Genomic DNA, 12,585 nt, shown 5'->3' on the forward strand with positions numbered 1-12,585 from the left:
ACAAAGTTGTTACTGTAGTGAGGATGCTTGAAAATACCATTGCCATTAAGAACTGTCTCAAAATCCCAAGAGAACATGCCCTTAATCATGTAGATTTGGCAAATAGTCTTTCAGTGGCACTAATTAAAGTGAGTTACAGGTCAATTACAATTACAACTCCATTAAAGATCATGAACACTACATAAACTGAGAGGTAACAATACGAACCAACGCACTAAAAAGTTGTATTTTGTGGTGGATGTCTTTACTTTTTCAGTGTTAAGTTTTCTATCATCAGTTCATCGTGAGCCTGAGCGAATTCCCACTCTTCCGCATAACTTTCAGTCATACCACCTTTTGTCAGAAAACAATCTCAGCTATTGCTTAAATCTACAACAAAGAAAAGGCCATTAAGATCAAGTTGCAGTCAATCCAATGTGACAGACAGTTCCTGGTTCATTCAGTGTTTCATCTCGATACGCCACATTTCACATCAAACGGCGATTTGCTAGGCTCGGCCATGGCATTCATGGAAAACATGGATTGCAGCTTACAATGCACTCATTATACACTCATGCAGCCAAGTACATAGAGTTCACACAGTTTAAATAGCTGGAGAGTAAACAGTGAAATTGCAAATAAATGATTTATGTCTTTTATCTGCACTGAAGAGGCAAGCTTAAATAGGCATTCAACAAAAGGGACTATATTAGTGTCCATTCAATCAAAATGGAACGAGAAAGAGAGGCAAATCTGATAACAGCCTTGTAATTATTCAACCACAATGAAAAACATGGGTGGGACTAAAACCTACTGTAGCAGGGTGACAGGTGTTTTATTTCAGGAAGACCATCCAGTTGACTGTGTTTGTGAGTCTTTGCAACACTACCTGATACAAGGCTACTGCCAGTTATACAGTCTGATCAAATGTTTTGTATTATGTAATGTAATAAAATGCATCACTGTGACTGGTTCCAGCACTTACACAAGCAAACAACCAAAACAAAAGGAAAGGCGAGGGAGGATCCCATAGTTCAAAATCACTGGATAATTTCTTAGCTTGCGCCTTAACCGAGTACACAGAATCTGATCCATAGCCAAACACATTAAAATAAGAGCGATACAGTTAATACCAGAACTAAGTAAGTGAGTTTTAGCGATTCTGTATATGCTATCCTCAAATGCACTTTCGTGAGGTTGCACCTTATTTGTCAAAGGACCAGACTTACTTGTAGTTGAAAGGCTTGTGGCATATTTTTCCAAACCATCTGGTTGAAATTGACACCCCTCCTTCTACAATCAACCACTCAAAGGCAGACGTGTATGTGTGTGTATGATGTATGCATTTGGTTTCAAAAGTGAAGGAGAACAAACATCATGTGAATACTGTGGGGATAGGCTTAAAACTGAAGTATTAGTCATGTTTAGATTTACTTTGATTGTGAAATTGGAATGTCCCATAGTGTGTAGCTGCCATCATTTAAGGTGCCATGCAATAACCCTGCAGCCCATTGTTAAGTCAATATTGTGTTGCTTAATGACCTGTTTCAAAGATAGAAGACAAAAAGTCTTAACTGCAATACTCTAAAAACACATTGTAGGTATAAATACAAACACAATATGGGTGTAATATTTATAATATAATTGTGTTTTTTGTTGGATTTTGTGAAATAAATAAATAAATAAATAAATAAAATACAGGGTTGATCTTTGGTGGTGCCAGGGTAACTAATGGGTGAGAAAGGATTATTTCCACAACATCATATTTAAAGCTTTCTTCTGTTTGCTCAAGTTTTTTTTGTGTACATTCTATTCCATCATCCTGTTTGACATGTCTTTGTGAAGACATGCGTTTGCAATGAAGGGCTTTGAAATACACGTCACTAACTCAACATGGACCTGAGGCACTTTTTTTCTTACACAGATTTACACTTACATGCATCTCTTATTATTGGAGGGTACTGGTTGCGGGTCACAGCAACGATGATGAAGATGATCAGAGGCCATATGATCAGAGTCAGGGACCATAGCTATGATAAAACAGAACATATAATTATGAGTTCCAAAATTATACTGAATACATCTTAAGTTATGCATGGTTCAATATTCCTAAACTATGGAGTGTCTAGGCTGTAAAGGTGGTAGTAATTTATGTTTTTTTTTTCTTAGGTTATGTTAAAGCAGATGTTCTTTTATGAAAATAAAATAATAGTTTGGTGCACTTGGAAGTCACTCACCGGCTGTCTGATGACTGTCAACCCATTCTTCCAGAGAAGAAGTTGCAGCTGCCGAAAGAAGGCCATCAGTAGCTGAGGCTGAGACGAAGATACGGTGTATGAAAATTAGTCATCTGTTATCAACTGCTACTTGAAATCTTTTGTAATGGTTATATAAGAGATAGCGATTTCTATGACAGTTTATCACAAGGCAAAGTTATTATGGTTTACATAATAAGTGAACTAACTGTAATAAAAAACAAACAAACTATATTTTATCCTTAGGGTTGGCTGAAACAAGGACATAGGTGAAATGTGACACTCATCAGAATTTCTGGTTACTGGTCTTACTGGTTTTCTTAACTTGTTTAGTCCTTCCATTTTCTTGTTAAAAACGTAATCATGTTATTACTCTGCCAAAATGTTTTATTTAGCACCAAAATAACACTTCTACCTTACAAACCAAGTCATTGAATGAAGAAGAGGCTATAGAAAACAGCTTTAATCTGTGGAAAATCTGTCAAACAAATAATAATAATGGCACTGCATAAACATATGAAATATGGGTGAAAAATTATTCCACACAATCACTACAAATATGATGTAAGTTATAGAAGAGAGGTACACCTAATTTTGTTTACTAAATCATAAGTTGAGGATGTATTGTAAAGGTAAACTTTAGTTTAAAAAATAAAAAAATAAAAAAGCGATAACTGACCAGAATATTCTGTAAAAAAAAAAAAAAATGCTAAAATAAAATAAAAAAAATATTCATATTCAGTTTTTTTGTCGATTTGGTGACTTTTGTCAACAAATCCAATACGAGGCAGCATTTTTGTACGCTAAAAATAAAACAAAAGCCATTTAAAAAAAACTAATATGAACAAACTAGACTAGTAATGAAAATAAAGAAACACTTGGTCCTACCTGGCAGCGTCTGTCCTCTTAATGAGTGAAGTTATCTGTTAACTGACTGCAGCTCCCGGGCTTGTTAGGAAGGACATGGCACCCTAGCAGGATGCCCTTTCCATCAGTCAGTTATGACAGAAAAAAAACAACAACAAAAAACAACAAAAAAAAAAAAACAGGAACGGAGAGTTCCTCCTTGAATATCGCCACAATTTGTCAAGTTAACTGCAGAGGCTGAATGTGACAGTAACCTCTATGTTCCCTATCCCCTGGTAATACGAGTAAAGCCACACTTGCGTGTGGAAAGGTGAATCTGTGAAAAAAGGGCGTGTCCTCTGACAGCAACCTGCCTAAAGGAGAAACACGTGACTTCTGGGAATTACCAATTATACATACACTAACTTCTTTAATGATCACCTAAGCTGGATGCACCTGTTGAGATATTATCCTTGAGAACAATCTTAGATCCTAAACGTGCTGCTTTCAAAACGTTAATATTAACTTAGAGTTAACTTAGAGTTAAGAGTTAACTTCTTGATAACTTGTATATTGATGTGATGAACTAAAGGACAGGTGGATTTGTGTTCATGATTATGTGTTTTAAAGGTTCCCAAACATTTTTTTTTTTACTCTACAAAAGAGAGTATTATTTTCAGACCGAACAGGGAGACACCAAACATCACACCTCACAATCGGTTAATTGGGTGTTGTTGTGGAGGTATGGGTCTCCACAGGGAAAAATCACACTGATATCATGTGAAGGGGGGGGGGGTCCACAGGGATCTTAACATGCTGCACATCTTATGGATATGCCAAAGTAAAGTTGATAATGTAACAAGCAAAAGTATATGACTGAAATAGTAGAAATACCATTTTTAAGTGCTACATTTACACCAAAATATAGGCAAGAGTTTTATGTTCTTTAAACTTGATGTGGCTCAAGCTGACGTCATTTTCTCCCTCATTTAGTACACACACACACACACACACTCATCCTGTGTAAAATACATCTGTTAACATGGAGAATTGTGAATATTAGACAGTGTTTTCAATTTAGAACATGCTCTCCTTCGCTGACACAAGTCTGTCTTTGTCTTTTTCGTTGTTGACTTTTGCACATAATAGACTGACATTTACAGACAATCAAAGGAGGCACAACAATTGTAGAAAGTATGCTCAGGGTTGGGCAAAACAAGACACGGGTGAATGAGAATCATTAAAAAGTATGTTCTCATAAAGGTAGTCTTACTGGTTTTCTTGCTTCATAACGTGGGAGAAAGGTGTCAGGGTTAAGTACAAAGCGATGGAATGCGCCACTGTAGGAGGCTCAGATATCCCGAATGATTTCATCAGGTCGCAGAAGCTGATCTAGAGTCAAGTGTAGATTTCCAAAATGGCTAGATTCCAGGGTTTTTTAAGCGAATATGCAAGGATGACCGGCTCCTATTACTAAACTATTATTATATTATCATATTATATTCTTTTGGACTGTGGTGAAAGAAACATATTTAAATGTTAAACTGAGAATGGTCCCACAAAACACTGTCTGCTGCAGTCATTATATGACTTTTTTTCTCCATATCATTATTTAAGATTGAACAGGGAGACACCAAGCATTACACTTCACACGGTTATTAGGTGTTGTTGTGGAGGTATGGGTCTCCAAAGGGAAAAATCACAGTGATATCATGTGTGTGTGTGTGTGTGTGGGGGGGGGGGGGGGGTCCTAAGGGAGTCATGACAGTTACGAAACGTAACAACATTGTCATGAATTCTCAACATGCAAAAAAAATCCAAGGTAATGTAACAAACAAAAGTGTATGATTGAAATTGTAAAAATATTCCAAAATACCATCTTATGTGCTACATTTACACAAAACTACAGGCAAGAGGCCAGAGAGAGAGTTTTATGTTATTAAGCTGAAGCTGATGTAATTTTCTCACTTACTTTGTACAAACACACTAATCCTGTGTAAAATGCAGCTGTTGATATGTTAATATATATAATTTCAATTTAGAACATGTTCTTTGTCACGGACACAAGTGTGTATTTCCCTTTTTTCACAGTGACTTCTGCCTGCATCACATATAATGAATCTGTCCATTTCCAGACAATCAAAGAAACAAAACAATTGTAAGTATGGTAAGGGTTGGGCAAAACAGAGACAAAAGTAACGTGACGTAGCTGGTGAACAAGAATCACAGATGAGAAATTCCTCTTCTGGGTAGTCTTACTGGTTTTCTTGTTTCATAACATGTGGGAGAAAGGTGCCTCTGCTACAGGAGGCAAAAATCCTTTGAGTTGAATGACTTCATCACATATTTGTGTGCATGTTTGAATGTAGAGTTGGTGGAGAAGGTGCTCCTTACTCCTTGTTCTGCTTGTTTTCTATAATGTTAACACTCAACACCAAAATAACACTTACTACTACTACTACTACTTTACTACTGTACAAACCTATCAATGACAAGAAGAGGTAGCGTAACTGTAACAAATTTTAATACTGCATAAAAATACGAAATAGGGAAGGAGAGTCATTACACACAAATACTGAAACATAGTGGAAGTCATAGCAGAAGAGAACTACACGTTTTTTTAAAACAAATCATGAGCTGAGAATCTATTTTAAATATACCCTGTGGAGCTTTTGACCAATAGTAAAGCTACAGAGGAGTTTTTTTGTGAGTGGATTCCCTTCTTATTTTGAAAAAATAAATTAACTTTCCCCTCACTAGTTTATTCTAATTCACTGATTAACACTTTGAGGCAGTAACACATTTAGAAACACGTGGTAACAAAAGGCAGTGAAGAAAAAGACTGCTAATAAACATTAACTAAAGTTTTTTAAAGTACTTTAAACGTAACTTTTGGTGATGTTTTTTTGAAAAGGGAAATGTGTTCAACAAGTTCAACGGACTAGTGGTTACACACAATGAAACCTTGAATGTAAATACACCTTTACTTGTTTACAAGAAAACTCCATAGGGTAACCTTGTCTTAACTTCATATTATGTTCATGAGATCTGAATATTTCTTCACATGTGGTGTCTTTTTTGAAAAAAAAAAAAGAAAGAAAAGAAAGAATATTTCAACACTGTCTGTTGCAGTCATTATAAGACACTTTTTTTTTCACCAGTAGTGCTGGTGTAATAAATACCAGAAAATATCAGTTGATATGAAGGATCCACATTCAACATACAACTTACAAAATATTTGTACAGTAATACACGTTCGGCAGCACAGGTTTGGCCTTTTAAGCATAAGGTTCAGTCACAGTGGTCACAATAGACCTGATTGCACAACTCTGAAACCGTAAAAAGTCAAAACAAAAACACCAGAAAACAGTTAAAATATCTATATAATCCATACAAATAAATGTCACTTTTGGCACTTGTGTGTGTCAGAAAAGTCAGAGGTCACATCAATAAACAATTTTCCAGTGTGTGGGCTGTTCATATTCTTTCTCAGTGTCCCCACAGAAACGATTATATGTAGTTTTGGGCTCGAAACCCAGGATCTCCCTCTCCTCGTGAATCCGGAAAGAGAAGGTGGAGACTGATGTTCCTATGAAAAATCTGAAAAGAAAAATAAATATACAGTATATAAATAAGAAAATTAAAACATAGCAAAAGGGCACAACAAGGGGACAGAGATGTGCAGTGTAAAGTTAAAAGAGGATGTTTTACACAGTGAGAGCAACTATTTTAAAACCAACCCGCCCAGTCAGTTTTTCGGGTAGATTAATCTCACAGTTTTGAAATACAAGAACTGGCATGAAGTTATTGTTCCTGTACAACAACACATGAACTTCCTCTGTCTCAGGCCACACTGGCCTTGCAACATATTTTTTGGAAGTTGAATTCACAAGTAATTCCATGGAATAGAACAATGGCCTTTTATCCAGCAGTAAGGTTTCAGTTTGCTTTGCAACCAACTGAATAATGAATACTGAAACTCAGGGTAATGAAAACATAAAACTTATTTTCAGGTGATTCTAAACTAATGAAGACAAAGAAAAGACAACACAGTTAAGCACTTATAACTAATAACAATAACAACAACATGAGAAAATATGTGACTTCTTCTTGTCTGGTATCAACAAGCTAAATTTACCTTGCGTGGGCACATATCCACTGGTCAATGATGGCCACCCCTCCATCTTTAAGGAGCTCCAGGTCATCCGTCGGCGGTTCAAACCGCACCATTTCTGGCAACAACTTTTTCAGCTCCTTCAATTCTACAAGATTAAACAGGTTACACACATATATAAAAAAACTATACATTTATTGATATACTACTTACTATTATTATTACTAGTACAAAGTCTTCTAGTAGTACTGTTAATACAATAAACTGCATTCTTTCTAATCAATGCTGTTTGAAATGACTGTAGACGAGTATATATATATAAAATAGTTACATTTTCAAAACACAATTTCATGAGCTGCAAAATACTGAAGCACTCATGTTAATTAATTAATTACCTTCACCATCTGCATCTGTCGCCACAAACACCTTTTCGAGTTTGTGCTTCTTCATCAAGCTGCGCATTTTTTTGACTGCTCCTTTAAGGCTGGGTACATCCTCTCTGTGACCCCAGATAAAGTCCTTCCTACGTAAGTGGACCCCCAAATATGGACCACCTTTAGCTGAACCCAGCTTGGCCTGAGAAAGAAATAAAGAAACAACAGACCATTGCTTGATTATTGCAGAAAATAGGATCGTAAAAGTCTGTAATCAAGGATTGATCCCAAAAAAAAGAATTGCAGACTCACACATACATAAACAGAGGAGATTTAACAGAAATTACTCTGTAGGTGAATATTCTGCTGCTGCTAAGATAAAATATTAATTTCATTATTAGATAGATACTGTAATAGATCAGTGTTTCTCAAACGTTTTATATCACGTACCACCACAGAAAATATCTGTCTCTTCAAGCACCAATACTTTAATGGATGTTAAAATTCACAGCGTAGTCTGACCCAGTTCAATATTAGGAAGATTATTTATTGTTGAGAGATGTGGAGAAGTAGAAAAGTGGTTCTCCTGGTGCGTACTATTCTTCCTAATATTTTCTGTTTGAGCCATCACTGCACATTTTTTACTTCCACATACTATCTCTCGTCACATTTTAGTTCATAACTAATCATGGATGAATGCACACACTATGTGAATGAACGTGACGACATTTTTAGGCTGATATTGAAACAAAATATCTTAGTTTCATTATTTCATTCAAACTGTTGTAGATAGTTTATGTTAAATTAGTTCATTTAAAAAAAACATATTTCAGGGATTCCTCCCAGTACCACTACAGGAAAGTCGCAGACCACCTGAGAACCAGTGTACTAGATAACCTATGGCTGAGCAAAGAACCACCTTTTATGGATTTATGCACAATATTTGTATCAGTTTTCTAAACCACAATGGAATCTGACAGCTCTTAAATGTTGCAGACTTAATTCCACCTGTACAATCACATAATCATACCACAACCAGATACACTGACTTACTTTCATGCGAGTCCAGTCCTCATTGTAAACGGTATGGTCTCTGTTATCTGTAGAATTCAGATACTTTGCTCTGAAGTCATCTCCTATAAGTCGTAGGTGCTTGGCGAAAACCATACTGCGGCGGGTCTGCACAGAACACAGATAATTGACTCCCACGTCATGTCACGGACAAGAGAGTGCGCGATAAACACGCAGCATAAAGATACCACAAAAAAAAAAAACAATGTTGTTTTCAGTTAGAATAGACGCAGATTGAATAGCATAATCAATACAGCAAAAAAAATGTAATACTTGACACCTTTAAAAAAAGAAAATCTCGACTTACATCCCAGTAATCCTTGCCAGCATAGTGATCATGGAGGAGTGTTTCTGCTCGGTCAAGCATAATTGATCTGCAAAAATAGCACGACAAGAACAAGATCTAAGAGAATGAACTAAAAGTAATACCATGTTTGAATAACAATGACATCAGATCATCTCTCAGCTATTTACAAATATAGACTAGGATTTATGCATAATATTTTGGCTGTTTTAACTACAGACTTACACTTGCTAAGAATCTAAAAAAACACGGACCCCTATTTGAGAATAACTGGTCTAACGTAATTAGTAACGTTTAATAGCTCCATATTACATTCAACTTCAGAAGCTGTCTTGAAATAGTACCGCTGGGTTGAACTGCCGAAAACCAATTGTTAATTTATGTAAAATTATTTCTGTTCCTTCTCAAATGCTGTAACTCACGTCACTGTGATGTTTTTCTGAAGAACTGGGGCCATGATGGAGGCATGGCCTTGGGCCGATATACATGTGACATTTCGAGCTCTCGTCTCGTCGTAGCCCCAAAACCAGCCCCTTGGAAACAAACACACACCAGATAAATGAGACAGTTGATGATGAATGGAGAGACAAGAGATGTGCATGCAGGGAGCTCAGGATGATATCGTTGATGCAGAAATACTGAGAATGCGATCCATCAGTGTCTGAAAGAGAGCTACTGAGTTATTCTACTATAATTACAATTCATTTTCTTTGGCACTTAAGCTTAAAGAATGTTTCTGATGTAGGAACAATAAATAAAAGCTATAACAGTGATTAGTTTAGAAAAGATTGTAGTGAAGAGTAAATACTACAACCTCTTTTCCAAAAAAGTTGGCATGCTGTGATGATGTGCAAAACACTGAAACCCCATATTTAATTGAAAAAACTCACATAGACAAGTTGTCTACTGTTGAAACTGAGAAGTCTGATTATACACCAAATTTGATACCAGCAACACAATCAAAAAAGTTGGACTGTGTTAAGTGGCAACAGGTTAGTAAGATTTCACCGCTCTGTGAAAGATGATGCAAAGAGATGATGTTTCTCAATATAAAATTGCAAAAACATCTGGGGATTACTTTGTCTGCAGTATATAATATCACAGAATCAAAGAATCAGAGAGTCAAAAGAAATCTCTTTAGACAAGGGACAAGGAAGTTTGAAACTTATGAATGCCGGCTCTTCCAGAAATCAAAAGGGACTGCGTGGGTTTTTACCAGAGCATAGTCCAAAAGCCAGCATCCATGATGGTATGAGGAACAGAACATTTGTGAAAGTATGTGCTGTACAAGATGTCCTTGTATTTTTTTGGCAAGACAATGCAAAACCTCATTCTGCACATATTCCAACATGCAGGGCCATCAAAGATCACGGCCATCTGTAGTAAAAGAGTCCTGACTCTAATTCAATCTTGTCACTTATTCAAATGTTAGGCGTATTATGAAAGGACAAAGGTTAAAGCAGCTGAATTCCTACATCAAGCAAGAATGGGAAAACATTCCACTTTCCACAAGATTCACAGCAATTGTTCAGAAACAAGAACACCAACACTGTGTTCTTTTTTACCTGTAGTAGCCTTGTTTATCTTTGGAGTACATCAACTTCTCAATGCACGGCCGCTCATCAACTTTTTCCTCCCATTTCCCATCAGTCCATCCTTCAGCATAGTTTTGCAGTACCAGGACCTGGTCTATGAATGGGCCTCCATTCTCTAGACCCAAGGAAGCAACAAAACATACTAACTAGATGTTTGGCTTCAACACATTTAAACTGAGCTACAGAGCAGTGGAAACATAAGTATTTGTTAGAACATAAGAAGTACTTCCAGAAAATGTAACTCTAGTCTAAAAGCTTACCAGCAATGAATTCCTCATACTCAATGACAGGCACGTTGGCCTGCAGGCTAGTGAGGCTGAAGAACTCTCCCCATGGGATGCGGATCTGGTGGATGTTGGGGCTCTGCCAGTGGTAGAGGCGACCCCATGGGGGAAGCACCAATACCCAGTCATCCCCGTCCTTCCTCAAAGTCTTCACCAGGGAGGCCATGCGGATGTAGACATCTCTCCGCAGATTAAAACCCTCTGGGGGATTCACGTCATACAAAAGATACCTGGTGTGAAAAAAGTGGACATGAGATCTTAGAGGGAAAAAGCAGTAGCAAGTGCATTGGTCAGTGAACATAACAGTGAAGGCTAGCTGTATTTTAAACCTAACACAGTATTGTAGCCGCCAATGGTCCCATTTAAAATGTCAAGTATCATCCTGAATACAAAAGCACGCCTATATCGTTATATTTACTCAAGTTACCCTACAGGTAGCCACAATTTAATACTTCTTGACATTTTTTTTGTTCATCTTACGGTGTGAGTGCTGTACATATGTGTGGCTTAAGAAAGCCTTTAACTATCCAGGCAGTTCACATCCTGTGCCAACATTAAAGAGGTGTTTTGTTGTTGAAACTGGATGGAGGATCATCACAAAAATGATTAGTATCCATGACAGGATGATACAGAGTGATAGCTCGTGTGGTCTCATTTGCTGCTTTTCTTTTTCATTTAGTCATAATGAAGTTGCCCCATACATAGCAAACATAACACTGGTCGTTGATAATAATATAAAAAAAAGTTTAAGACATTGAGATCACGATCATACTCAGGTAAAACTACCAATAAGTAAGCAGACATAGATAGCTAGATAGATGCTGGTTAATGAGCCCATATGTACGCCGAAAGCCACTACAACACACAATAGTGTTCTGCAACTTATATTAGGAGTAGGTGTTAAACGTGTGTGTGGTTTTAATACGCGATAAATCATGAAACTGACCACTTTTTTTTAATGGAGTCTGGTACAGCCTTGTCAAAACATTGCAGGTGTTTCGGTAAAACGAGCGACCCCGTCAACTAGAGACAGCTGTTTGTTGTTGCCGTAGTTACGACAGCCGTTGAAGACACATAGCTGTCCCAGTGAACGGCGTTATGTATGTTTGTATGTTTGTATGTATGTATGTATGTATGTTTGTATGTATGTATGTATGTATGTATGTATGTTTGTATGTTTGTATATGTTTTGGTGTCTTGTTTGACAGCTACGTATCCTCGCCCTCTTGTTTTGGTGTCTTGTTTGACAGCTACGTATCCTCGCCCTCTTGTCGTAACTACGACAACCACAGACGCATTCCGGCTGAGGGTCGCCAGTTAACACGGTTGCTCGTTGAACCGAAACACGTTTCGCCACAACACATGCGGTCACGTATATATTTAAAACAAAATAAACTCTACAGTTTAACAAAAAACGAACAACTGTAATGTAACTCCTCTCTTGCGTTAGCATAGAGTGGCTAGCTAACAGTAACTTAACACGTCCGTGAACTCACCGCAGATCCCGAGCGGCAGCGACGGATACAGTGGCCGTGTGGCGTGCGCTGAACGCGTTGTCGGTGTTTGCTGCTTCAAACGCTGCAAAAGCGACGAACACAGTCAACCAGAAAGAGGTGAAAGAATGGATTGAAGCAATGAATGCCACTGGTATATGCACTGCTGCGTGCGCCATGTTTCCTCAGAGCCACGCACTTCCGGAAGGGTAAAAAGCGTCTCGGCAGTTGCCAGGCAACCAGTAGTGACACGCAGCCAGCGCTAATTAC

The 12,585-nt window shown here is 37.4% G+C and overlaps 2 protein-coding genes across 2 annotated transcripts in view; both read right to left on the bottom strand.

The window, feature by feature from the left end:
* The window catches only part of abca12 (ATP-binding cassette, sub-family A (ABC1), member 12), a 63,865-nt gene extending 60,425 nt beyond the window's left edge, over positions 1 to 3,440 (bottom strand). The window contains exons 1-3 of the mRNA XM_019255452.2: positions 3,123 to 3,440; positions 2,217 to 2,294; positions 1,916 to 2,009 (exon numbers count right to left, since the gene is read on the bottom strand). Of these exons, the coding sequence (XP_019110997.2) occupies positions 1,916 to 2,009; positions 2,217 to 2,282 (160 nt within the window). The 5' untranslated portion in view covers positions 2,283 to 2,294; positions 3,123 to 3,440. The remainder of the gene's footprint in view (positions 1 to 1,915; positions 2,010 to 2,216; positions 2,295 to 3,122) is intronic.
* Positions 3,441 to 5,582: 2,142 nt separating this feature from the next.
* Positions 5,583 to 12,560, bottom strand: pofut2 (protein O-fucosyltransferase 2). The gene is made up of 9 exons (XM_010742903.3): positions 12,319 to 12,560; positions 10,799 to 11,052; positions 10,509 to 10,653; positions 9,366 to 9,476; positions 8,947 to 9,013; positions 8,622 to 8,747; positions 7,590 to 7,770; positions 7,219 to 7,342; positions 5,583 to 6,680 (listed from the first exon to the last, which is right to left on the bottom strand). Exons 1-9 carry the CDS (start codon positions 12,492 to 12,494, stop codon positions 6,527 to 6,529), a joined length of 1,338 nt encoding a protein of 445 aa, XP_010741205.3. The 5' UTR covers positions 12,495 to 12,560; the 3' UTR covers positions 5,583 to 6,526.
* Between the last annotated feature and the right edge of the window lie 25 nt (positions 12,561 to 12,585).

The sequence above is a fragment of the Larimichthys crocea genome, chromosome XVIII (assembly GCF_000972845.2).
Source record: "Larimichthys crocea isolate SSNF chromosome XVIII, L_crocea_2.0, whole genome shotgun sequence".
NCBI lineage: Eukaryota > Metazoa > Chordata > Actinopteri > Sciaenidae > Larimichthys > Larimichthys crocea.